We start from the raw sequence: 26928 nt of genomic DNA, 5'->3' as shown, positions 1-26928 counted from the left end.
ATAGATTTCATAGATTCATATATCACTCTGTACTTTTCAAATATGATGTGTACATGTCTTAAACCCTCACTTCTATGGAGTAATAACAACATTTGTAATGGGGGGAAACTCAAAGATCTAAATGTAAAGTGGTAACATCAGTGTGCTACGATGTCAAGGGTCCTGAGTTTGAATCCCAGCCTGGGCATGACTGTTCTTTGTGAGTGTCCATTCATCAATTTCATCATATCATCACTCATTCTCATCTTCATTATTAGTCAAAAGTGGCAGGAATGCATAGTAAAATAAATCAAATCAATTAACAATGCTCACAAAATATGACTAGTTTTAACATGCTAAAATGTGAGTTTCAGAATGTATCCAGAATATGGAATTTAGAATTTAAGTGGCATAACAAGAACATGAACAGTGGATTTCATTTGAATCAATATGAATATTATTCCTTACCTGCAATCTGAGATGGATAAGTGTCGGAGTGAAGAAGAGCTCGAAGTCTGCGTGCAACTGCTGCTTGCCCTTTATGTGGTCTAATCATTTGTACATCTACAAGAAGAAATGTCAATTTTATAACGAAATTAAGTAAACAAAAATATAATTTTAACAATACATTTATTAGTGATATTTTAATAGTTTGACAAATTATTTAAAATATTTTGATGTTAATGTTTAAATACTATAGTGCTAAATTCATAATTTAGTACTAATTAGCACTTTATATTTAAATTTATTTAGGTGTTGATCCCTACTCTGTGCTGACCATGTCTTCCTTAATATCTGTTTTCTCTTTTTCATTGAAATGCCGTAGCAATTGTTCTCAAATTATAATCATATATAAAGAAGAAAAAATATTGAAAGTATCACCAAATATTAAGTTCTTGATTACGATTATGTAAATCATGTAAATTTTGTATGTAAAACTACAACAGTACATATGCACCATAGTTTTATTTGGGGGGGGGGGTTAAACAATAATTTGTTTTAACAAATTGTTAAAATGATCATTTTAACTATCTTTTACTACCTAGTCTAATTTACCTGAGTCAAATGCTCGTGAAGTTCCCTTCAGCACTTCTAAAGTAAGAGCTGCCACAACATCTGCCTGTCTAGCAATCATTCCTGCCCTCTCTACAGCTTCTGCTCCAAGAGATGTTATCAGCTGGGTTCCATTTATCAGTGCAATCCCTTCTTTAGCAACAAGTTTAATAGGTTCCAAATTATGCGCCTCCAGCACCTAAAGATGTCCAATTAAGTACAGTATGCACTTTTAGGGTTGACAAAATATGTAATTGAAATAGCTGTACAACATTTTCCATGCCTTTTTATTGGCATAAAATATTTTTAAAGTGGAAAAATATTAAAGTACCAGCAATGTTTCATTTAATTATTTACGATTTCATTTTTAAGTATTTCCATTGACTCACAATGAAGAAAAAGGCAGAATAACACATACTATAGAACACTCACGTATTTTGCACCTCCCCAACCAGTTTCAGGGCTCCACATCTTGCCTTCTCCCATCAATCCCAATGCTAAATGAGCCAGTGGCGCCAGATCTCCACTGGCCCCTACAGATCCTTGCTCAGGCACCCATGACAAGCAAGATTCTAAGTAAGGAAAGAAAAATTGCAAATAATTTGATATTAATATTGATTAACTGAAATAAGCACATAAACCTTACCGTTAAAGGGTCTTAAAATTTGTTAAATAAAAAACACAACAATAAAAACAGAATATCTGACACCTGGTCAGAATAGAAATTTAAGTGAAAAATGCAGGCTTCGTTCTACCAACTAAGCTGCCGAACCAGCCCTGGCTTTACCTGATTTTTTGCTGTTTCTGTTTTATCTGCATAGAATTTTTCTGAATTATATCAATGCTTAAGAGCTTGTGCATTTGAAGATTAAGTTCTTGTTCGTGCAAGAAAGAGTGATTCTCTACCTCGACTTAATGGCAACAGAAAGATTCTTTATGGAGAAACTTAGGCCAGATTTAGTGCAGTGGGTTTGATCTCCCACCCTTCATCTGAAAAGGGTCTGCACTGGGGAACAATTACTTTGATAGGGGCTACAAAATGAAAAATTAGGTATTTGAAATGTGATAAAAATATCAAAAAATATATCTAATCATTTGATATAACTTTTGCCTAAATCTTATAAGTGAAATTGTGTATGGAGAAGGGACTCACGATGTTGTTAGCCCGAGGCTTCCACATGTATAATAAATCTGGTCCTGGTCAACCATACAGACGGTGTTTAGTTAGAGCACTGTTACAGACTGCCATATTCAAATATTGGTTAACTACAATTTTGTGGCCAGGTGTGGCAGGAACTAGAGCACTTTTAGATGTTTTGAAATGCTTTTACTTGAATTCACAATATTCGTTGTAATATATACACGAAAACTTTGAAAAGAATCAATTTGGTGGCTGTTGTGTGCACTAGTTTAGTTGCAATAAAACCATTTAAAATGCATCTTAACTTAACTTTACAGCTTTTTACAAGGATTATATGAAATTTGTAATATCATATTCCAAAAATGGGTAATGATTCTACTAGAATAAATAACTTGTATAAATTTATATGTATTTATAATATAGTGTCAAAAAAGTACAATTATTTTTTTTAAAAAAGTGAAGTACAATGTAGTATTAAAACTTAAATCTTACCATTGAAAGCATCAACAAGCTGACCAAGTGTTTGGAGAGAAATACCACTATATCCTTTAGACAAAACGTTGATTCGAAGAGCAAGGAGCATTCTTGTTTTCTCAGGTGTTAAAGGATTGCCTACACCTGCAGCATGAGATCTGATAAGGTTATATTGAAGCTGTCTGAAAAGTAAAGAAGTAAATGTTACTACATAAAGTAGTCATGTTAAAGTCTTTGTCCACATTTAAATTATATCATACCTTCTATTCTATACATGATGAAGTAAATCTGTAAAATTGTTAAAGGATTTTAAATATATTGAGTCTTGGGATTATTAATTCTTAACTTTAAACATTAGTTATGATTAATAAGGTTCATCCTTCTCTTTTTATTTTTACTTTACAGTATAAGAAAAATACTCACTCAAGTTTATCTGGTTCAATTGCTGTCCTGGCAAAGTTTCCAAAGCCTGTGGTAATTCCATAGACAACTAGAAGTTGAAAAAGAAAAGAAAATTGATAGATTAGTTTTTACATTGAGGAAATACGTATATATGGGGGATACATAAAGATAATACTGCAAACTTGTATATCACCTTATTATACTTTACTTTATTATTATTTTTTTTTACCTGATGATTGGGGACATGTTTACTCCAGACCTACATAGATTGATTGATTGAGTTGCTGTATTAAGTCCACTTTATGCACAGTAAGAGTAACTGGGACTGGACCTACAGTTTAAAGTGGGATCCGAACCACTATGTGCCTCCACCGGGTATCAAACCCGGGACCCTTTGATTACAAGGCAATGACGTTACCACTGTGCCATCAGGGAGGCCCAAACCTACATAGATACTGGTCAGAGAGGAGTAAGGGCTTTTGCTTTATGATTGTCATCATTGAAACGATGTAGTGGTCATCATATGTGGCATGTAAAGAGATCAATGTTTGGAGGCAATCACTCTTTATGATGACCAGCCTTTTGGTAATTAGAACAAAAATTGAGCCTCCTTGAGGTTTCTCCAAGAGGCAAGAGATTGATTTGAAAATTGCAGTTGGAGTTTATATCTTAAATACATAGTGTATTGATATTAACATTAAGAAAATCACTATAAGAAGTAAATTTATAGAACACATGCTTTATGCATGATTTGAAATTCCAGGGTTTTTCAAAGATCATAATGATTTTAATACTGACATAACAAATAGACAAACAAATTAATTGTAAATCAGATCTGCATTAATTTTTACACATATCAATTTTTAGAATGAACTACTTTCTCTAAGCTTCAGTGTAAATTACTGCATTAACTCATACAAAATTATTTAATGTAATTTCCACTTAACTTACCTTTGTTTTCTTGGAGAATTTTTTCAACAAGGTTTCTCGCTTTTGTTACATTGTCTTCAGCTTCCTTTGTTAGCTGTTGATACAATAAAAGAGAACATTATCAAGCAAAGAGAAGAAAGTTGAAGTAATCACTTGCAAGAATTTAGTTCACAGACCACCAATATTTTATGTAAGGTAAAGTTGGAATGCTGTGGACATTTTATAATTCTTATACTTGAGATGAGCAAATGTCATAAGCTTATAGTATGTTTATATTTAGTTTTAACAACTTCAATTTTTATTTATGCTTTGTTTTATTCTTACTTTCTCATACTCACCTTAAGCTTGTATCTGCCTCGTCCCATTTGCAGTAAATCATCTGTGGACAAGCTAGATCCATCCAAGAACAGATACTGAAATAATGTACAAGAAAGGACATTGGAGAGATTAATGTAAGTGCAAAATGTATACTTCTAATAATTCTATAGAAAGTTAAAGCTTCCGTTCATGAGTTTAAGGTGTGTTCTACTTTTGTTTCTTTTCAACTTTCAACAGGTATGCAAAGTGAGTTTCATGAAGATGAAAGGTTCCTAAAAATAACAATTATATCTGTATATACTTACTATCATCATCTTTTCATATCATCTTGTCACTCAATGTTACCACATACTGATACTGAGCATTTTTACTGCCCACTGATTTAAAGAATATACAAAATATTTTTTGCTCTTCTCAGAGAATATGAAGAGAGATATTAAACTATTTAAATCTACACCAAAGACCAATACAAGGAGCCTGCTTGATGGCATACTGGTAATTTTGTCGCCTTGTAATCAAGGGGTCCTGGGTTTGATATCTAGTGGAGGCACATTGCAGTGTTTCAAATCCCACTTTAAACTGTAGGTCCAGTCCTGGTTAGCCTATCTGTAAATAAAGTGGACTCAAGGCAAAAATTCGAAAAAACAAATCAATCCAATGAAAGGACCCCTTTCCCAGTAACAAGAGTATTTATCTGCAAGAAATGGAAATGAGTTATAAATGTAAACATACTATCTACCAGGTCTCAACTAAGAAATACAGTAAATATTATTGATACATTTGTATCATCATACATCATGCATACAAGCAAATTGATTTCCTCCTTCCACCTTATGCTTCTGGCTTATAACTCACAAAAATAACTAATTAATACCCACAAGAATGGCTACGGTATTGTACATATTCTTTCTAACCTGGAAATGTGCTCGATTACAATATTTCCCCTGTTATTTCTATTTATACTCATACTGCAAAACAAAATTTTTATTTCATTATTGGCTGGCTGTTCTTGCAATATTTATAAGGTTGAATTCCTTAAATTCTCCACTATGTATTGTGAATGAAAACCTTACATAAAAGACACTCATCAATTCTTCAATAGAAAATACACTTACCTCATCAGGTGGCACATATTTTCCCATTCTAGTATGGAGTTAAGGATTAGACACAGTGATTCATCCACACACTCCCCAACACCTCCTCTCCCAAATTTACCACAACACCCTCCTAAAGTTCTTCCCAAAGGTCCAATTTATAGCCATTTTTGCACTAAATTTACCTTTGCACACCCTAAATATGGCCTTACACCTCCATGGAAATTTCACTACAAACTCCTGATTCAACATAATTATATACAGTTAGCTTTAAATTCTTACATTGAGGAATAGAACATTACAACCTATGCTATCATGAGCATCTGCTTGATGCATTGTACAGAACTTTAAAATCTCTTACATAGAAATACTGTCCCACACTGTGGCCATGCGGTCTAAGGCATCATGCATTGGGCTCCAGGTATGGTATGCATGCATGTTTGAGTCTCCTGGGAGAAGCATAACTGAGATTTCGGCCTGTGTCCGAGACCAGTGGCCACCCACCAATCCAGAGGAAATTGGGGGCTACGAATGAGTAGCATAACCTGGTCATGGAAACCAACAACGATTGGGGGTTCGTCATGCTGACCATGCCTGATTGGATGATTTCCTACCTCTGGTGGGGGTGAGGCTGGCAGTCGGTAGGTAGGCCCTGGCCCTCATGGGCTGCTGCACCATGGGTTATTATTATTAATATTTACATAGAGATTTCAGCAAAAAATGCAGGCTCGACCAGTACTTGAACCTGGGTCTCTGGCAAACCATGCCATTTCTCTAGCAACTGAGCTATTGACCCAGCCTGGGTTCAAGTACTTCAAGCACTGAGTAAGATAGAGTTGTTTTTTTCACACCCTACCATTAAAACAGCTTATACATAGAAATGAGCACATATTAAAGGATACATTTGTTCTGGAATATATTTCAGATCCACAGGTTCAATTACAGGATGAGGTCGGTCAGTAGTCAGTACTGAAATTGAAAAGGAATTGCATAAATTAGTTTTAATTATGGTTAGCTAATGAGAAATTATTCAAAGTTACAATTTCTGTTGCTTGTATGGCAAGTTATGAATTATTTTTGATGAATTTTACACTATTTTTGCCACTTTGTAACTGGCATATGATTTCAATATTAGAAATGTATAACATACCCACAGAAACAAAATCATTGTCATCCAGAACATCACATATCAGGTCATCAGGGCTCAATATTGCTCCTCCTCTTGTTTTTCGTACCTCCTGCACTCTTCCTGATTTGTTAGTTACATGTGTTGGAGGTTGTAACTTTTCATATCTCTTCAAAGCCTCTTCGGAAAGCCAACGTATAGTTAATTTTCCTATAAATAGAGATTATAAATTGAAAGCCAAATACAAATATATTTTGATTTGTGTTGAAGATAGCAAATACATAATCCTTTCTTAAAGAGTGATAGTCAGTTGTAAAGTGCATTTTCCTACCAATCAATGAAGACACATAGAGGCTCCACACATCCTCAATCTCATCCTTAGTACAGTGATCACCACCATGCTCTAGTGTATGAAGGATTTTTTTCCAGAGGGGGCTGGAATTGTAAAGCTGCGTTCCAGGGAGGAAGGATACACAATAAAATATTTCATTATTAACATTTTTAACCTTTGTTCTAAAAGTTCTTCAAAGATGAAAATGGTAATTGACGGTCAATTTAAGGTGTTGCATTTACCACTCTGATTTTTCCCAATTTCTTCACTGCTTTCATTTGAAAATACTGATTTCATCAAAATTTCGGATGGGGTTGTAGCCCCATAAGCTCCCCCCTGCATACACCAGTGCCAAAATGCTAACTGCAACCCCTCCCCCAAATGGTCACCCCATTATATCTGTTGAAGAAGAGCTGAGTGAGACCCTGAGCCATTTATACAGGGACAATAATGGAAATATAATCATAGTATTCCAAGATCAATCAGCAATTTGACCACCATGGCTCAAACAATACAATACAAATACAAAAATAAAATGGAAAATGTCATTCCTATAAAACCTTCCATCAGTAGCTACAACAGTACAGGATTCCATAAACTCAGCTGATATGTAGCAAAAATAATATTATGACCAGTCAATGACGTAGTAGAAGTGTTGATAGACACTTCTACCCCAGAAATTTTAATTAAATGTTTGATGAATTGAATTGTTGTTTTAAGTCCACTTTATGCACAGATAGGCTAATCGGGACTAGACCTACAGTTTAAAGTGGGATCCGAACCACTGTGCAATGTGCCTCCACTGGGTATCAAACCCAGGGCCTCTTGATTACAAGGCGGCGACGTTATCGAGGAGGCCCAAAAATGTTTGATGAAATCATTGTATTGAAAATTTGAAATCGTAGTTTCAAAAGAGCGTCCTAGATCTGTCTATCCATCTATTCTATTTTATTGCAAGGTGTTAGGTTAGCGTTGGAACTCCAGGCAGGTCACGTGTGTGTGTGACTACATGGATGCACTATGATTTATGAACAAACCACAATATTTGAGTAGTTTTTATGATCAGCATAATAACGAACCAACCTGAAGAGTACAGGAACCCTTCTTCCCAGGAAAAAAAAACAACAAAAAACAACTGGTTGCTACTGAAGAGCCTTCTATGACAAACAGCAAACTTTGTGTGCTATTAAGGAACTCTGGCTGCAGAAAAGCAATTCGTGGGCATGTCACCATAATGAAACAATCATGTATATATTTATTGAAATGAAAGAGACGCGTTGACTAATCTACAAAATCGTGTGCTAAATAGGCCAAAATATGCAAGTGGACAAAAATTTCAAAATTCTTCCGAAATTCCTTTAGTTCCGAAATATGCCTTTTAAGTAAGGCAGTGGTGGATTAAAGACGTTATCTAAGAGGGGGTGAACCATCCATTACGACGCGCCCCCTCTTTCCCGAACTTTTGGCGCCCAGCACACTTCCCTCCCAAACTATGGTCCTACCATGTATGCCATAAAAATCACTCTTGTAACTAAAACGTTGGAGGCCCAGGTGTGTCACGATTCCCCCCCCCCCCTTCTCAGCCCTAGTATTTTTTTGCGCTATGAGGATGGTTACAATTATGAATTGCATACTTATAATCAGGGACGTCGTTAGGGGGGGCACGCGGGGCCACTGGCCCCGGCAAACGTCCACGTGGCACCGGGAAACTGTTCTGTATTTGCTGGAAATTTTACTTTGATGACAAATATTGCAAAATAATTCTTCAGTAAATTTTGCTTCTTGCAGTTTGAAACACTTCTTCAGTTTTCAGTAGCACGAACCGAAGCAAGGCATTTCTTTCTTATTTCCCTGTTTCTTGCTTGTTGAACACAAACATATGTATTGGGAGAGAATGCAGTTAATGGTTTTGTGGTCCGCCCCGGTCAGGGAAGTCTGAGACCTATTGAAAATGCACTTTTCCTCCCTGCTGCACACCAGATCCAGGATCCCCCCAAAACCCGCACTTTCTCTTCATCTGGCCCTGCACTGGCTCCATGGGCGCCGAAAGGACGACACAAACAGGAAGATTTAGCTACGGGTGGCTAGAACTTTCTGAGTTAATTATTTTATGGTTCATAAAAGATATCCCTATGCGTTTCAAATTCCAAGAACAGAATTCTATTGCTTGTCCCTTTTTCGGCGCGGGAATGAATTACATAGCGGTTCTTCTCACATACACTCAACTCTCCTGCTAATGACCTGCCCTGCAAGGAGGGGAAGACACTTTCTGAAAATTCGGAGAAACATCGAAGCGGTCGGTTGATCTGTTGATTTGATAGACAGTTGAAGTAGGATTTGTTGTCCCAGCAGTGGCAAACTTCTGTAAACGCGAGAAGATAGCATCACGAAGTGTTTGTGATCTCGTTTTCCTACATCGCGAGTAAAATGTCGAATGAGAAGCTGCCAAATTGTCTTCCTCTGAAAACAATGGATCAGGATCGACTGATCGACCAAATATCCAACATATTGGCATTCTTAAAGAGAGTCCGACTACCTGGGTTCGACTCTCAGGCTGGTTGATCTCATGTACAGAAGGTTGTTCGCTTTATATCCGACCATTTTTGACGGGTACTCACCTTAAGAGATACCGCGCCGCCACCACCGATCATGTTCTATTGGACCCCCAGCATTGTGGACTATCGCCCGGCATCGCAGTTTCCATTGCAGCAAGCTCCGGCGCAGGACAGGAATGGGAATTCTGCCCCACTTCTCCCTGCAAGCTTTCCATAGACCATCCAGGGTGCGCGGGCGGCGATGTTGAAGACGTCGTTTCAACAGTCCAAATGCGCAAAAATCCATTGGACTTGCATCTGAACTTTTCACAGGAATGTCTTCAAACGGAATGACACGAATTCTTAGTTCCTCTGCCATTTCCTGATAAAAACGTAGTGATGTTCTGGCGGTATGACTCGAAGCCTTGTCCATATGGATCATCACCTGGTTCGCGTCCATTCCATACAATTATGGGATGTCTCTCCGATAGATAGGTGTCAGCAGGGACGTCGTTAGGGGGGGGCCTGGGAGGGCTTTGGCCCCGGCAGTTGTAACTCTGGCCCCCGCAAACAAAATTTTGATCGATTAAAAATTATCCTAAATTAATACTACATATTATTTTCTGGTAAATTTGTAGCAGAGTTGGAAACACTGTTCCGAAGAAAATCTTCGGAAGCAAATGTAGGACAGCAAAATTCCACCCTTTCGTTGCTTACCAGTTTATAACCAAAGGCATAAAATGCTTTGAGGTTATTACCCTTGCCCTACCCTAAGTTTGTGAAAACCTTTTGCCTTTTGTTGCAAATGACCCTTCCGTTACAGATGGAATCAAAGACTCCGCCGTGGCCGAGCGGTCAACAGTAGGTGGTCGAGCGACATAGGCTATGGAGAGAGTTCTCCAGTACTGACATTGTTCTGAGATTTAAAATTGCTGTATGCTTCAGCTTCAGAGCCACAGATTAGCTTTGTGTTCTTGCTTGCGAGGAAGGTCTGCTATCGGGTTGCTACGGTCACTGTGTATTTGTTCGTGTGTGGGAAGAGTTCTAGCGTTGTTGTGCATTTCCATTTTGAATGGATAAATTTATCAAAACTGGATATTTTAAAACTATCTCAAAACATGTGGAACATGACGACAATGAATATGATGTTTATCCAAGTTCTGACGTTCCAAAGTTAGGCAAAACAAGTGAATGTACTAATGTGAAAATAATTACTGATCTTGGGGTAGATAATCCTAGGCAACCACTTTTGCAAAACTATCCAAATTCTACGTTCGGAAAGCGAAAGCGATTATTTCAAAAATACTGGTTTGCATCTGCGCCGTGGCTAGAATATAGTGTGGAACTTGACGCATGCTTTTGATTTCCATGCCGTAAATTTGGCACAGATTCAGGATATGCAGAATCAAGTTTCAGGAAAATAGGGATTCGCAACTGGAAGAAACCATGTGAAAAAATTAAGGAAAACGGAGGAACGTCCTATCATCTAAAATGCATGGAACTGTGAGCGAACTACAAAGTGAGTACCAATCAGTTTTGTAAAACAATTATATGTGTGTGTGTGTTCGTAGTTTAACTTAAATAATGAAATATGTATATGTATGTATATCGAGTGTTCAAATTGAAAAAAATTCTGAGGAGAAAAGTCATATCAGCTTCCCTTTTCAAATTTTGAGATTTGTACCTAAAACATACGGACTGATGGTTCAAAGTAAATAACACAAATTTTCCAATTAATGTACAAGAGTTCAGTAATCACTGATCTCGTCTCAGTGGACTTTTAATTCATATCAGAATTATTTTTCTTAGAGGAAGGCAAATTAATCAGGAAATATTTTCTCATCAAATACATATTGTAATTTGCAAACCAACAACAGTATTAATTTTAATGTAAAATTCAGTACAGAAACTGACAATTTATATGCTGATATTAATGTAATATTTACTTGAAGTTGAAAGAAATGATTACGTCAAATTCTTAGCAATAGCAAAATATGATCGAGAATATTTAAGAGGAAAATTCTTTACCTGGTCAGGAGTTTCAATTTGAACACTGGATGTACTTTGATTTTCGTTTCCTGATTTTGCATTACTTTACTGACACTTCTGGCTAATGTCAAAGATATGCAACGGTGATACAAGAAATTAATGCATGGACAGTAACAAAAAAAGCGCCTGCCTCTCCAGGCGAGGACATCGCGTAGCGGTAATGTCGTCCCCATATAATTAAGAGGTCCTGGCCTGCGTTCGATATCTAGTGGACGCACATAGTGGTTTGAATCCAACTTTAAACTGTACGTCCAGTCCCGATTGGCCTATCTGTGCATGAAGAGGACTTAATACAAAAACTCACGGACTCGAACTTAGATCGATTTTGGACAAAATTGTAATTCGGTAGCTAACGTGCTCAGCCACTGATGCGGCTAGAATTCAATAGATTTTCATTTTGGCTATTTTACCTTTTTTCCTACCTCGTAGGTTAATTTTTACAAGTCGATGTGGATGGATGAATGATGGACGGATGGAAAGGTGATGGGAGCATAGACAAACAGAATGAGTCACCAATGGCTGGTGGAGGTTTGAACATCTCTGATTCCGTAGCCCTTTACGCTTACCACTCCGCCACGAACACTGGAATAAATGAAATAAGTGATGCCATTGTTTAGAATGGATGTCGGGGAGAGTGGAAGCCTATCTAATAACAATGTACACTAATGCATTGTTGGCATTGCCAGCAACGGTCTACCGATACCTCACACAACGGAGAAATAATATTTACCTATATTTGCATTGTTTTAAAAAATATATATAGCACTGACGAACGAAGGAACAAAGCTAATCTCTATGGTCTAGAGCAGGAATTTCCAAACTTTTTCGTTTCGCCGCGCCATTAGTGTTTCAAGATTTTTCCACGGCGTCCAAATCAGAATGTAGGCATATCTAATACTTGCTTTGATTGATTGATTGATTGAATTGATGTTTTAAGTCCATTTCATGCACAATAAGGCTAATCGGAACTGGACCTACAGTTTAAAGTGGGATCCGAACCACTATGTGCCTGCACCGGGTAACGAACCCGTGACCCCTTTATTACAAGGTGGCAACTCTAACACTACGCCACCGGGGAGGCCCTATCTAACACTTGTAACGCTCTGTTAGTGTGCATAGGTTGCTTTCCTTAAGTTAAAAAATAAACATATATTTCAAATTCAGAAACATTTTTTATGTAAAATGTTCTAAATAAGAACATGTATTTGGAACAATCATATCAATGACTGAATTTTAGTGAAAATATTGGAACATCTCGCGGCGGCCCCGTACGCCTACCAGGGCGCCCCAGGGCGCCGCGACGCACACTTTGGGAACCACTGGTCTAGAGATTACAATTTCTGTAAAACTGAGTCCGAGGTTTGAATCCTGAAGGAGATATTATTTTCTTTCACTATTACAATAACTGATCCCATTGTCGTCGTAATCAAAAATAGTTTAAAGTCCATTTTATGCTCAAATAGATTAATTGGAACTGGATTTATAATTTAAATTTGACTCCGATGTGTCTCCATCGGGACTTGAACCTGGCACTCTTTGGTTACAAGGCAACGTGGTAAACCACACCGAGGAGGTCCGCCGTGGTAAACGTGACGTTATAATAAATATGCAATATAAAGCAAAAACATGAATTTATTCTTGAGAATGTTAAAAAACAACAAGAAACAGAACATTTGAGTCGCCAATAATATTCTGCATATTACATATCATAATTGTGATGGCGATTTGTGAGTTTTCCTTCATTAATTGCCATTCATGATCGTCAACATTGCGATTAACTAAAAGTAACAGAAAATCGGCACATTAAAAAAAAATAATATACGTAGAATAAAAAAAATAGGTGTGAAACTGAAAATGAAAGGTAATAACAAGTTGATATTTACTACCTATTTTTTGTGCTTTTTGAAGTTGTCAAATTTTGTCATTTTTGGTGCCAATTTACCTGTCTATTTAGCATGCTTTGTGGCTACTGAATACCCGCTCCCTACTGATAACACGAACTCAAGACAGAAATAAACAAAGTGTGAAAACACCTACTTCAGTGTCTTTGTGCATGATACTTGCACAAACCATCAACGTCGTTTTGCGAGAATGCAGGGTGCAAGTTAAGAGGTGCACAATTTTCGAAATTGCCGCAAAAAAAGTGGCACGCATCTATTTTTCCTACTACATCTCGAGGCACTGGTGTACACATGAGGGAGCTGATGCGGCTATAACTCTCCCGAAATTTCTGTCTTTGAACAACTTTCAAAAGGAAGCTTAAAAGTGGTTAATTATGAAATATGTTATACTGTCTCTCCCCGTCCCCTCTGAAAAAAAACCTGCACACGTTAGTGTCTAGAGGAGAGTTACAAATCAATCGCATAATTTAAAGTGCTGTTTACGCTGGAATACTACTAAATGTGCTAGAATTTAAATTTGACAATAATTTCAATGTTAAAAGCGTCATTATTATTATTATTATTATTAATGTTTTATAACGTCCTATTATTGTTATAATTACGTCCCTGCCTAAATTCACAGCCAGAAATAAGATTGATTGATTGAGTTGTTTTAAGACCACTTTGTGCACAGTAAGGTTAATCGGGACTGGACTTACAGTTTCAAGTGGGATCCGAACCACTATGTGCCTCCACCGGGTATCGAACCCGGGACCCCTTAATTACAAGGGAACGACGGTACCACTGCGCCATCGGGAAGGCCCAGAAATTAGAATAAAACGCGATCTTCTTTCTTCAGGAAAGCAACATCTTGACAGGCGGCCCTAAGACCAGCACAAAGCTTGAATGGAGACAATACAACAAGCTTGTTCAACAAATGTTGGCGAGATGGTTGCGGACAACCAAAGGCGGCACTGCGTCCCAAATACTCTCTGAACTGCCCGTCATAAAATGTTCCTGCGAGACCTATTTCTAATCTGTGGTCGTCACTGTATGACTAGACCCCTTTGTGTCGAACCTGACAAATTGCAGGGAGCGGTCTTTCTTGCTTTAAGGGATTAAGGGAAGGAAATGGCATTCAAATGGCAGGGAAGACTTATCCCTGGGTTGAGTTATTGTACCCCTGCTGTTTCTGTAAGGCAATACGCAAATACGGTTAAATTTTCCCTTCCCCAGTAAACCTTTGTTTTCGATTCATTCTGCTAGATTTTGCTTCTATCCAGGGTGCCAAGTACCAGAACAGTCCAATGACCTCGCTGCCTTCGAGCAAGCAATAACTTTAGTGAGGAGGTAGGAGGGCTTGGGGAGGGAGGAGGGGCAGATGCAAGAGGACGAAGAAAATGTAGCAGTTTACTTACATGATGACTCGTGAAAGTATTTGTTATTGCCTGTTTGAAAGAATGAAAGATATGAAATTAGTAATATTTTTCTTGTTCGCTTCGCTTTCAATATAAGCGTTTCTCATAAGTAACAAGTTATAATTGTTACCCCCAAAAAACTGTGTATATGTGTGCGTGTATGTAATATGATTTGTTAATGATGACGTACTGGATACCAAATAATGAAAACAGTAAAGTAATGTGCTCCCCTGTGCTTTTCGCTATGCCATGAAAGCGTTTAGGGGTGTGTAGTTCGGGCTCCACACTTTCTTGATCACGGCCGAAGGTGGAGGTGATGTGATCAATCAGCACCACGTCCCTGGCCTCGTTTACCTGCCAGAGTTTCCTCCATGTACCCACTTTATACGTACGACGCTGGGTGGGAGCCGCTCGAACAGGTGAAAAAAAAATCCCGGTATCCTCCATAATGAATAGGAAAGATCCTACACATAATAATATATCAGTTTAGCACTTCCACAGAGGATATAGTTTCGATAAAAAAGAAGAGGTTGTCATTGAGACAAGCAGAAAGTAAAATACATTAAGGAAAACTGTAAAGTAATAGTTTAATAGTAATTACATAAATTGATTTGCTTCCTGAAAATTGTTGAACTCTAATTTTTATTTGACCTCCAGTATTCACATATAGTATATTATATACACTTCTTAGTAGTTTAATATACCAATGCAATATATATGTAGCAATATTATAATGTAATATTATATATATATATATATATATATATAATATTACATCTGTGTGTGTATGTAAATTACACACACAGAGTTATTTACCTTTACTGTCTGGAAATATTTACATAGGAACAAATTTCAGATTTGGCCCCCCCGAACTGATCAACCTAGCTACGTCCCTGGGTGTCAGAATGGAGTCTTGGAAGTATCTGGCATTCACCTTCACGTTTTTGTCCACCTTGCGTATCATCAACTTACCCTCATATCCGAATCCCGTCACAACCATAAAGCCACGAGGGAAACTTTCCCCGCACTGACGAACAAAGTTGCTGCGCCCCTTGCCGTCAATGTCACGGTATGTGATCGCCCGAATGTGACCACCAGCAGTGAGATGGACATATGATTCATCCATTGTGACAACTTTCTTCCATTTGGAACCCGCCAGGTACTCATCATACAGTTTCCTGCAGTTCGTCTTACGTTCGGTAATGTGACGCGGTAGAAGGTGGGTCTTCCGCACACACTTCAACCTGAGGCGTTTGCGAATTGTTTTGTTCACAGTTGACGGTGCGAGGTGAAATCTGTGGGCCATATCACGTTGAGTCGGGGAATTTTCTTGGCACGCCAATCGACGGATCCCCCTTAGCACTACGGGTGACACTTTGCTTCCAGCCCTTCTCCTGCTGGTTTTCGTGGGTGAATGTTTCGCAAGGAGAGCCTGTTGTGTGTAACGGGCCACAATAGCTTTCGCAGTATTCACCCCGAATGTTAACCCATTCTCCCGACAGTTTTTCACAATGCGTGCGTATGAAAACTTAGCATGGAAAAGGGCCATTACGTAACCCTCCCAATACCGGTTGATTTTCGGCACCATTTGATAACATTCACTACCAACACTCACGCACCTACAAGGTCAGACACAACACTACTCCCGCCAGCAGAGCCATAGTTCCAGCATGATACGCCAGGTGGCAGCACCGAATCGAAAATGGTCGGATATAAAGCGAACAACCTCTGTATAATGAAAAATAAACCACGTTTCAATTAAGGAAGGAAACTAGGTATGTAGCAATTGTTTTTACAGCTGTCTGCATGCTCTATAAGTATTTTGTTACAAAATTTGTATATATTTCTGACTTTCTGTGATTTTTCTTCATTTAGCCTACACCTGCAAATGCGAAAGCTGCTGCTGCTTAGGTGGCTAGGTTGGCTAGACATACAAATATAATTAATCCCTAGTCATACAGCGAATAATACTTATAATATAATCATGAATTATGGAGAAGCAAATAACTTATCAGGCATTTTCTGTTTCTATTTGTTGTGCAGTGGTTAACAAGGTGCATTACGATGCCAGTGGTCCTGGGTTCGAATCCCGGACTGGGCGTGTGTGTTCTTTATGATGGTCCTCTCATCAATTTCACATCACTCATTGTCATTTTCATCTTCACGATTAGCCAAAAAGTGTCAGAAAAGCGAAGTAAAATAAACCAAATAAATCATTTATATATTTCTATATTACGCCGCTTTTCTACCTCTTGGGTAGACGATGAGGATGAATGATGAGCCGAAGGAATGGCGATGGGTCAGACATGATACAACCATACCTTTCCAATGTCCAAACCTTGGACCTCTGGTTTCGTAGCGTGTTATACTCAGTGGAATTCTTAGGAAGAAAAACTGTAAAACTACGGTGAAAAGAAGCAAAGTTGTACGATGCATAAAAAGCCATGTTTATTTCTTCTAAAACCTTCCAATTATCGAGTTCGTGTTTTAAGTCCACTGTATGCACAGTAAGGCTAATCGGTGATCCGAACCACTATAGTGGTTCGAATTCCAGTTTACACTGTAGGACCAGTCCCGATTAGCCTTACTGTGCATAAAATGGACTTAAAACACCAGTTCAATTAATCAATCAATCGAAAGGTTCAAGATTCGATCCCTGGTGGTCAGGCCGGTAGCCAGAATTTCATTTCGGAAGGGGATTATCCCTTATCGGCAGCCGACATCTAAAGACGAAAATGTTGCGGGGAGGGGTAAATGCGCTGAAGATGAATTTCTTATATATTGCACTTACCATATACAAGATGTTTAATCCTGTTAATGAAGTAAATTTAATTACTACCACACATTATTTAAATCAGATTTTTGTATAGGATTTCGGGAAAAGACTGTAGCCCCTGCTGTGTGGTTTTTACGCACACAGATGCAAAAAGGGAAATATGTATGTAAAAGTGTATTCTTTGCACATACATGCTCTGGCCTAGGTTGCCTTTTGCCCAGTAGCCGGGGAAGCCAACGGTTGCTTCCCCTCAACGGCTTCCCTGTTTGAAAGGTAACAATAGGGTCTTGACCCGGTTTTGGGGTGGGTCGTTTGTCGGATGTATAAATAGCGGTTCCGACTTGTTATGCGCACTCATACGCTCATATTCTCAGGCTCTCAGATGTCAGAAGGTTGGCCGCGGTGGCTCAGTCGGTAACGCGTCTGACTACCATGCTCAAGGTCCCGGGTTCGATCCCCGGCCGGTTCAAATCCGGGAACTTTTCTAACGATGGAAGCGGCCCCGGCGCCCACCCAGCGTCGAATAACATGGGTACCTGGGGGAAACCCTGGGGGGTAAAGGCGGTCAGGGGCGTGATGCTGATCACATCACCCCCACTCACGACCGGATCAAGAAAGTGTGGGGCGTTACCCCCACACCCCCTATACGCTTTCATGGCGTGGTGCTAAGCACAGGGGAGCACTTTACCTTTACCTTTTTTCTCAGATGTCAGAAAGTGGCCGTCCCTCAATGGATTGAGGCAGTTTTTATGGATGCATAGAAATGTACAGAGAGTGAGCGCCGTATGTTTAGGGACCTCTGCGTGATAAACAGCGGGGTCGGGTTAGCGCTATGCTAAATAGCTCAAATAAGGTGTACTGCACCGATTAGAAGGCGCCCATTTTCTCACAAACTACGATGCCAAATGCTACGCAATCAACGTGCCAACATACTCATGTTGATTTGTCGGAATCCCGCGGTTCCTTTATTCGTAGGATTGGTTGTTTCAATTTGTTTTTAAGTTTACTTTATGCACAGAAAGAGGCGAATCCGAACTGGATCTGTGGTTTAAAGTGGGATCTGTACCATTATGTAACCTCACCGGGCATTGAACCCATGGATCTCTTGATTACAAGACGACGACAATACCACTACGCCATCGGTGAGATTATTTATGTATTGGTGAGACCCTTTTTTATAAAAGTCACTGGTAATAAACCTGTCGACTTACCTACCTCTTGTAAATGCGGTTCGCTATCACCACTCGTATCAAGGGAACAGGGTGAACGCTGTCAAAAATTATTGTGGTTCTAGTGTTTATCTTTCTATCCCAGATATCTATTTTGCAATATTTTATGAAAATTTAATTGTTAATTCAGAACACGGGAATGCCAATGTTTAAAATAATATTTTCTATAAAACTGGAGGCACGGGAGAGGGTAAAATAATTTTGAGACCACGGCCCCCTCCCCCTTTAGCGTCACCATCAGCGGTGTAAAAATTGAAAACTAAAATTGGTAAACGCTGTAAGTGCCACAATAATTCAAACACCGTTTTCCACGTTAAACTGTGAAATGTGCCATGCTTTATAATGTGGTAAACGTGAAATGTGGCTGGTAGCCCTCTAAGTAGTTCAAAGGGCGTGTAAAGAGGTCACTAGTGTGCACGTTCTTACGGGCTGATGTGCGGAACGATGCGATTTCCCAACACTTTCGCTTTTGGCACTTACAACCTTTACCACTTTTAGTCCTCAATTATGTTACATAAAAGTCTAACCAATCTTTCCCCATAGGATATATAAAATTCGGAACTATAAATAAATGGGACGCTATTGGTTCAGGTGGATTTTTTGTATTTAGAAGAGTGTAAGAAGGGTAAATTTAGAGCCAAAATGTGCCGGCCCCGGTGACGGAGTGGTTAGCACATCGCGCTACGACGCCAGGGGTACCGGGTTCGAATCCTGGCCTTGGAATAGATGTTCATTCATCAATTTCATCACTCATCCCTATCTTCGCAAATTAGCCAAAAACGGCACAAAAAGCGAAGTAAAATCAAGAAAATCAATCAATAGAGCCAAAATGACCATAAATTTGGCCTTTGTGAACATTTTTAAGGGGTGTTGAGGACATTTGGGAAAGTGTTGGTGTTTCGTGAACACCCAGGATTCGAACTAGGGCCCCCTAGCTTCACAGCTCGTTTTGACGACCACTTCTCCACAGAGGCTGATTGGACTTACAATTTGCCTAAAAATGGCCTTACAAACGGGTCAAGGGATACCTGCCTACTTCATAGGTGATGACCTTGACCGTTGGTGGAGCTGGGTTGGTTCCTAACCACAGCTTCCATACAACAAACAGGAACTTTCCTTAGTGAGTATTTATTCTGGCATGACGTGAGGGGAAAAGTGGCGGTAACTGAGGTAGTGATAACGTAACCCTGGAAATTCGTGCAGCCCGCGTTCACTTGGAGAATGAATTGCGCAACAGATGCCCCGAGGGACACGTGCCAAAGAATATTCCCGGAATGCTTACGCAGTACGCAACCTGTGCAACCAGCGTTACAGGATTCCAGGTATCCGAGCAACATTGCAAATCTTGCTGTTGTATGATGACATGTCGCCTGATCCGACAGGCCGCCTCTCTCATTGGTCGGTTCCACAGGAGTGTCACCACACCTTCGCCAAACCGGTGCCAGCGTTACTTTATGCGCAACATTAGCATACAAACGTTCAGGAACAGGTAAAGCAAAAGAAAGAAAAGCAGGGGAGTGATGCCAAGGGGCGAGGGGAGCGAAGAAGAACAACTAGCACTAACTGAGACACTTCTAGATAACGTTTCGAATCATTTTGTTGATTTTATTTCCAGTGATCGGAAAGTTACTTTTTAAAAGGTAACTAAAAAAAGTAACAGTTACAGTTACTCATTTTAAAAAGTAACTCAGTTACAGTTAACTTTTAGTTAGTTTGTGCTGGAAATTTTCTTGCAAGCAAATTACACAAATCGATCATTAATTGTAATAAAATAATTTGTGAAGACTTACATGTGTTTTACTTACGTGACTGGTACTATACTACAAGTTTCACATACTATTTAGGCTATGAATTTTAGCTTCAAATCTCTAAATTTGCTGCAGTTATAGTGGTAACAACATTGGTGACTTGCCCCTAATTCGACCCCCGCCACTGCTAAACTATACAGTATGTAGGAACGTTATTGTTTAGAAATGTTTTTTCAAGTTGCCTAAAATTGCTGAGATTTTCGTTCTTTAATCTGATAAATTATATAGCCTGGACCAGGTCTCAGTAGGATTTATTCTCAGGGGCGGCAGCAGTGGTCAAAGTGGGGTTACGCTATCCCCCCAGTTAAGAAAACTCTCATAAAGCATCTTTTACTGGAACAATTTGCATAAGCATTTTCTCCATGTTGATCCATGCAAGCATCCCCCATTCTTCCCCAAACTTTTTTTTTTCAGATATCTCAGGGGGAGCAAGTGCCCTCCTGGCCCCCTTCGCGAGCGCCCTTGGCCTGGGCTACGTGGGCAGCATTTGAAGCTCTTGCAAGGGGGAAAATCGAGGTTTTGTTTTTAAGTCCACCATATGCACAAATAGGTTAATCGGGACTGGGCCTACAGTGTAAACTGGGATCCGAACCACTGTGCAAAGTGCCCCCACCAGGTATCGAACTCGGGACTTTTCGATTACAAGGGGACGACGTTACCACTACGCCATCAGGGAGGCACTCGAGATTTTGTCCGTCATCTTCAAACGCGTTGATTTTGCTCAGATGCAAAAGGTGCCATTGCCTGGAGCATTCGCACCAAGGGCGAGTACACTAACCATTTTAATAATAATCATTGCATATCTTGTGTTCATACGCTTTATTTTTTAATTTTCATCAGAACAAACACAAACATTGTTGTTTACTTGGGTTTCGAACACGGCACCCCTGGTATTATATCGCACTGCGCTAAACATCAGTCATGGAAGTCGACAATTATTCAGGTACGCTGGGTAAGAACAATTCAATAACATAACAAATATACGTTTACAGTTACATAATGCACTGCTCTTTTAATTTTTATAAGCCGTTAAATGCAAGTAAAAACAATGATAATCATCAAATGAATGCATTTGATGGAACCCTTTAAAAACTTTTAAAGTGCCTGTACCTTTAAACCTCTTGAAGCATCCCTTGTACTGTTTCTTTCAAAGTGCCCCATGCACTGCAGATGTCAAGATACGTGCATGTTTTTATCTGTTTGTACAGATGATCACTATTTGTCATCTGCAAAATTGAGTCTTTCCGGATGATTTCTCACGCAGACGTGCATGTCAAAAGCAGTTTTATCATCTTCTTGGAACCCTCACATTGTTCTCGATATCTGTGCGATAGAGTGCGCAATAATGTACATTGGAATTATTTCCTACATAAAACGAACCACTACTTTTCCTCTCAAGCGAGAGATAGAATTTTCCAAGTATAGCTACTCTAGGCTGTTCCGGTAAAAGCACTTAACTAAAAAAATGCAATTTTACAGCAATTTTACGCTTACTATTTTAATAACCCTGGTTCGAATCCTGCATGGGTGTTCTTTGTGTGTCCCTTCATCCATTTCATCATATCATCACTCATCCTCATCGTCGCGACTCGCGATTAGCCAAAAGTGGCAGAAAGCGCACAAATGAATCAATCAATCTTTTAATATTGAATAGCAAACATTACAGGCATGGTATACACGTTGGACCATCTTTACGCATTCCCAATATAAAATTACACTTATTTTCTCTTTAAACGAATCAGCGTGACTTAGAAAGCAACAGGATATCGCAATTTGTGACTTATGTGCCTTTTAACAAACACCCTATAATTATTTACTGATTTGAACTGATAAAGACGGTGGTGTACTTTGCCCAAAACTGTGGATACCCTGTATACAATGATAACCTTGTTCTTTGTTCACTTTATTCACAGAGTCTAATCGGAACTTGTTTTACCCAGCGCTTGAAGTGGAAATTGTTGGTGAAGTTACGGAAATTGTTACGGGTTGCTCGAATCTTGGGATAGGTGGGGAATGGTTTAACAAGATGACAATGAAACTTCCTTGCCGTATCTTAGCGTCCTTCGTTTCCCCAAGCCGACCTCCGTGGCGGAGTGGTTAGTAGAGCGCGCTACGACGCAAGGGGTCTCGGGTTCGAATCCTGACCCTGTGCATGGGTGGTCTTTGTGAGTGTCCCTTCATCAATTACGTCATATCATCACTCATCCTCATCGCGATTAGCCAAAAGTGACAGAAAAGCGAAGTAAAATAAACCAAATTACCGTTTCGATCAATCGCGAATAGTCAAAAATAGCAGGACAGCAACTTATAATAATAAATACAATTCAAATACTTAGAATAAACAGACAGTGTAGAATTTACAGAAGCGGAATTTGTAAGTCAACATTTTGGAGGTAGAGAGACTTAAGTGTGACACCTCCCCTTAAGTATGGCAGTTGTTTGCGCAAGCCCGGTTTGGACTCGCAGTAACAAACGAGACGTTTGTCCTTACGAAAGTGAAAGGCGGGCTGGAAAGAGTTCTGGATATATATTTGGCAAATGCCACAGCTACTACTTTTCTCAGATTCTTGCACGCCACAACTTTACAATAAATACAAGCACACTGGCCACCTTGGCGGCTGAACGCGTTGAGTGTTAGACTCCCGAATTCACCTGAAGGTTTTGCTCTTTCATATGATCATCATTCATCATAATCTCTGAATTAAATAGGTAGAAAGGAAACTTTAAATATCGAAATTAAAGAAAAAGACAAAAACTACGCCCCATAAACCTTGCCCCAGGCGAGGGAGTGTTCCGATGAAATAGTACTCTGCAACAGCTGTAATTGCAAATTGCAATTAATCTCTTGTAGCACTGATCAACCACGATAATTCTTCGAGGTCTGCAGATCTATTCATAGAAACAAACGAATCGCAATTACTATTCACGTTTTAGATTTCAATACTGTTATTAATTTTTTAAGGCTGTATCAAGAGAGACGTTTTTCTCTACCTTGGTGAACTTGATTTAGTGTTTCCTATTTAAGATGTATTTCTGCCATTTAATTTGCATGCCGATATATAATGAAATTAAAATGAAAATTATTCTAGTTGACTTTCAAAACGATATGTTCGAAGAAGTGATGGTCATATTTTGAATCCTAATCAACTAAATTTGAATCTATCGGAATACTCACTGATCCAGCTCTCTCCATGGAATATTGGCTTCAATGAAAAATATCTCACCTATAACTTAATTCCCTAACTGTTATTACTATTTTCAACTGTACAATGCAGGCTTAATTGCACAGCGTTACTAATACATATTTATTATTGTTATTAACATAACATGTTTATATTACTAGAATGGTAATGTAAATGATGTACACAAACATAATAAAAATCAAGAACTTCAAACATTGATGGCAAAAAACAACACGCACTTTATAGAATTGGAAACTGGATGTATATGACGGGAATTACAGTAATAAAAATGTAAGTCTATTTTGGAGAGGTGTTTTCCACAAAACAATTTTTGCATGAATGAACATAAATATATATTTTTTTAATATTCCCTTGTCAGAATAAGGAAATAGTTTCTAATTAACTTTTTATTAACGATTTTCGTTTTACTTATACGTTTGCTGATCCTGACGTTATCGTTTTTACCTCTTGAATGGGGGAGTCTATGCTAGTACCACTTGGTAATTAATTAATATAATATAGTTACGTAAATGTAATGTAAGCTTTTTGTTTGTTGAATCAATAACACGACTGCCTATCTGGAACTAATACATCAAGTAATGAAAATTTAGGGCGTTCTAGGTTTGGTGCTTTTCCATCACTTACCATCCTTGCATGGCACTTGCAACCATTCTCCTCGTACCCTAGCTGATATCTTCATCTTGAGCTACTGTCTTGAGCAACTGTTACGAAACAGGCTCCAAGAAGAACTGAGGAATTGGAGAAGAGTCAAGTTACTCAGATCTCCCCTTCCAGAGGTCAAAAGGTTTCTCTCGTCCTGCTCTTACGTTTATTGTTTATGAATAGTCTCCAAGGCTACCTTTATCTTCATTCCTGTGCCTTCATTCCAGCATGCCTTCAGTGTGGTTCCTTGTGCAGGGGCAGTTGCTAAGGAGCAACTGGCCTTGGTAGTCACAATGGAGACATAAATATTTCCGTCACTTACCGCTGCTTTGTAAGAGTTGTTACTAGCCTGTGCTATTGCTCACAAGGAGTTGGTGGGTTCTGAACAACCCTCTTTCTAAAGGTTTGAGGAGTCTCCAGAATTTTCCATCTGCATCTGAAAGGGATGTAAGGTTGTTTTTAGAGGGGTTGGAAAGGTATATTTAGGGCTGGAATTATCATCAATTGGATATTTGTGAAAACATTTGGGGAGGTGTTGGGGGTGGATATATCTGGACATAAGAGGAGAGAAATTATAAGGAAAAAGTTACTAAGCTTGGATTTTGGAGAAGTAGTTGTACACTGTTAAAACCAATGTAGCGATAAGAAAACACCCTGAATTACATACAATATAATCTTTGAGATAATTACAGATCTGCGAGATATGTCTGGGAACACAGGCGGACCTGGTGTCAAAATCTAGGGTGCGGGCTTTCTGTGCGAGGCGTGACCCCCCCTCCTTCCTCACACAAATATTAAAAAGAACACCTTTGTAAGAAGAGGCTTCTACAGTGGAGGGTTCCACGCCAGTTTAGTGTTCACCGAACTTGTCATGTAATATCTACACAGGTTCTTATTCTTATTCACATATCCATCTCTAGTCCAGCCAAGTATGTTATTTTTTAATTATACCTAAAATACCTATTTTATACATTCAGCTGATCAGGGTGGGGTGGGATTTGAAGCGGGATGAGGGAGAAATATCCATCTGGTTGCAAATTTTAACCCTTTGGGGAGAAGTCTCCCCGGTAACGTAAAGGTAACGTCGTCGCCTTGTAATCAAGGTGTCCAGGGTTCGATACCCAGTGGAGGCACATTGGACAGTATTTCGTATCCAGCTTTAAACTGTAGATGCAATCCCGATTAGCCTATCTGTGCATAAAGTAAACTTAAACAAGAACTCAACCCTTTGGGGAGGGATAATACCCCGATGATTGGAAAGAAGTTCCTGAAATTTCTGAACTGAAGTCGCCAGTAATTGAAGTAAGTCGATCCCTTGCTTTCTTGGTTTCTGCATTATTGGGGGTACGGAAGGAGATGCAGAGCCTAGGAGAGTAAGTGCGCTGGTACAGTCAACGGCAAAGATAATGGTAGGCAAATTGTCCACCGCTATTTTCATTACTTTTCTTATTCTACATCCTGTGTTGTTTTAAGGAATGAAACTATGTTGATTCGAAGCAGGCATTGTTCTCTGCTTATTGAAGTCATTATTTCAATTCATCGTCATCATATGGTGTAATTCATACCGAATGAAAATGGTGGTGGACAATTCGCTTACTGTTTCTTTCGCCGTTGGGTGTACCTACTGGTAACTTCCCCCCCCCCCCCCCAATCTCTATGATCTTGAAATAGACGGAATCCCGATCAGGGAACTTCTGAATCTACCGACTTAAACACATTTGTTTATAATCCAGTTTATCTACTGCTAACATTCTTAACCTAGTGGATCGTCAATTGAAATCTTTCTCGGTTAAATTCACTCATAGTCAGTGCAATTTTTTCTGACGGTACGCCGTACCGGCACCTTTTTATGGGTTAGAATTAAGACTTATAATATTTTATTTAATGGAAGAAGTATATATAGATCTATGTGTGAGTGTCAATGGATGCACCATCATTTATGAGCATAGTACAATAATTTAGTAGTTGTTACGACGAACAGAATAACAAACCACCTTGAAGAGTACCGGAACCTTTCAGGAAAAAAAAAAACACTGCTATAGTTATTGCGATATTTACGGCTTTCATTCTCACTTGTAAGTGGAGAGCTATTTTAAAAGCCAACCGATCCGTTGCCTTTTAATTCTCCTTTACTGCACCTTACATATCGCTTTTTCAGGGAAAGGAGAGTGGGAGGGGGGGTAAGGAAGGAAATATAACATGGATACAGTGGCTTCAACTTTCAACAAATTTTGGAGGGACAAGATTGACACAAATTTTATGTACAATTCGGATCAAAGAATTTGTGCCACTGTGCCCCCTCCATTTATTCCTGTGCCATTGTGAGGCCCCCATAAAACAATTTCGGTTATAACTTTTTAGGTCAAGATTTGTCAGATATTTTAAAATTCCATTTCATGGCCCTTTTGAAAGTACATTCCCCCATTGCAAGTCCATTCGCAGGTGGAGACTCGGGGCTGTAGCCCTGACGGTCCCCTAAAACCGACTCGCATGCCCATATAATGTCAATGCATTGGATATTATACTGTTTTATTCTTTTAA

General features: G+C 39.0%; 1 protein-coding gene across 1 annotated transcript in view; it reads right to left on the bottom strand.

The window, feature by feature from the left end:
• LOC145984368 (histidine ammonia-lyase-like) overlaps positions 1-24503 on the bottom strand; it is a 38196-nt gene extending 13693 nt beyond the window's left edge. Inside the window, exons 1-11 of the mRNA XM_083118029.1 lie at positions 24370-24503; positions 6542-6727; positions 6294-6360; positions 5413-5440; positions 4318-4392; positions 4001-4073; positions 3071-3137; positions 2666-2829; positions 1465-1604; positions 1036-1231; positions 448-543 (exon numbers count right to left, since the gene is read on the bottom strand). Of these exons, the coding sequence (XP_082974155.1) occupies positions 448-543; positions 1036-1231; positions 1465-1604; positions 2666-2829; positions 3071-3137; positions 4001-4073; positions 4318-4392; positions 5413-5440; positions 6294-6360; positions 6542-6727; positions 24370-24424 (1147 nt within the window). The 5' untranslated portion in view covers positions 24425-24503. The remainder of the gene's footprint in view (positions 1-447; positions 544-1035; positions 1232-1464; positions 1605-2665; positions 2830-3070; positions 3138-4000; positions 4074-4317; positions 4393-5412; positions 5441-6293; positions 6361-6541; positions 6728-24369) is intronic.
• Between the last annotated feature and the right edge of the window lie 2425 nt (positions 24504-26928).

This window comes from Lepisma saccharinum, chromosome 2 (assembly GCF_977018435.1).
Source record: "Lepisma saccharinum chromosome 2, izLepSacc3.1, whole genome shotgun sequence".
In the NCBI taxonomy this organism is placed as follows: domain Eukaryota; kingdom Metazoa; phylum Arthropoda; class Insecta; order Zygentoma; family Lepismatidae; genus Lepisma; species Lepisma saccharinum.
Note: the sequence above shows the minus strand (reverse complement) of the source record. Positions and strands in the feature narration are given on the sequence as shown.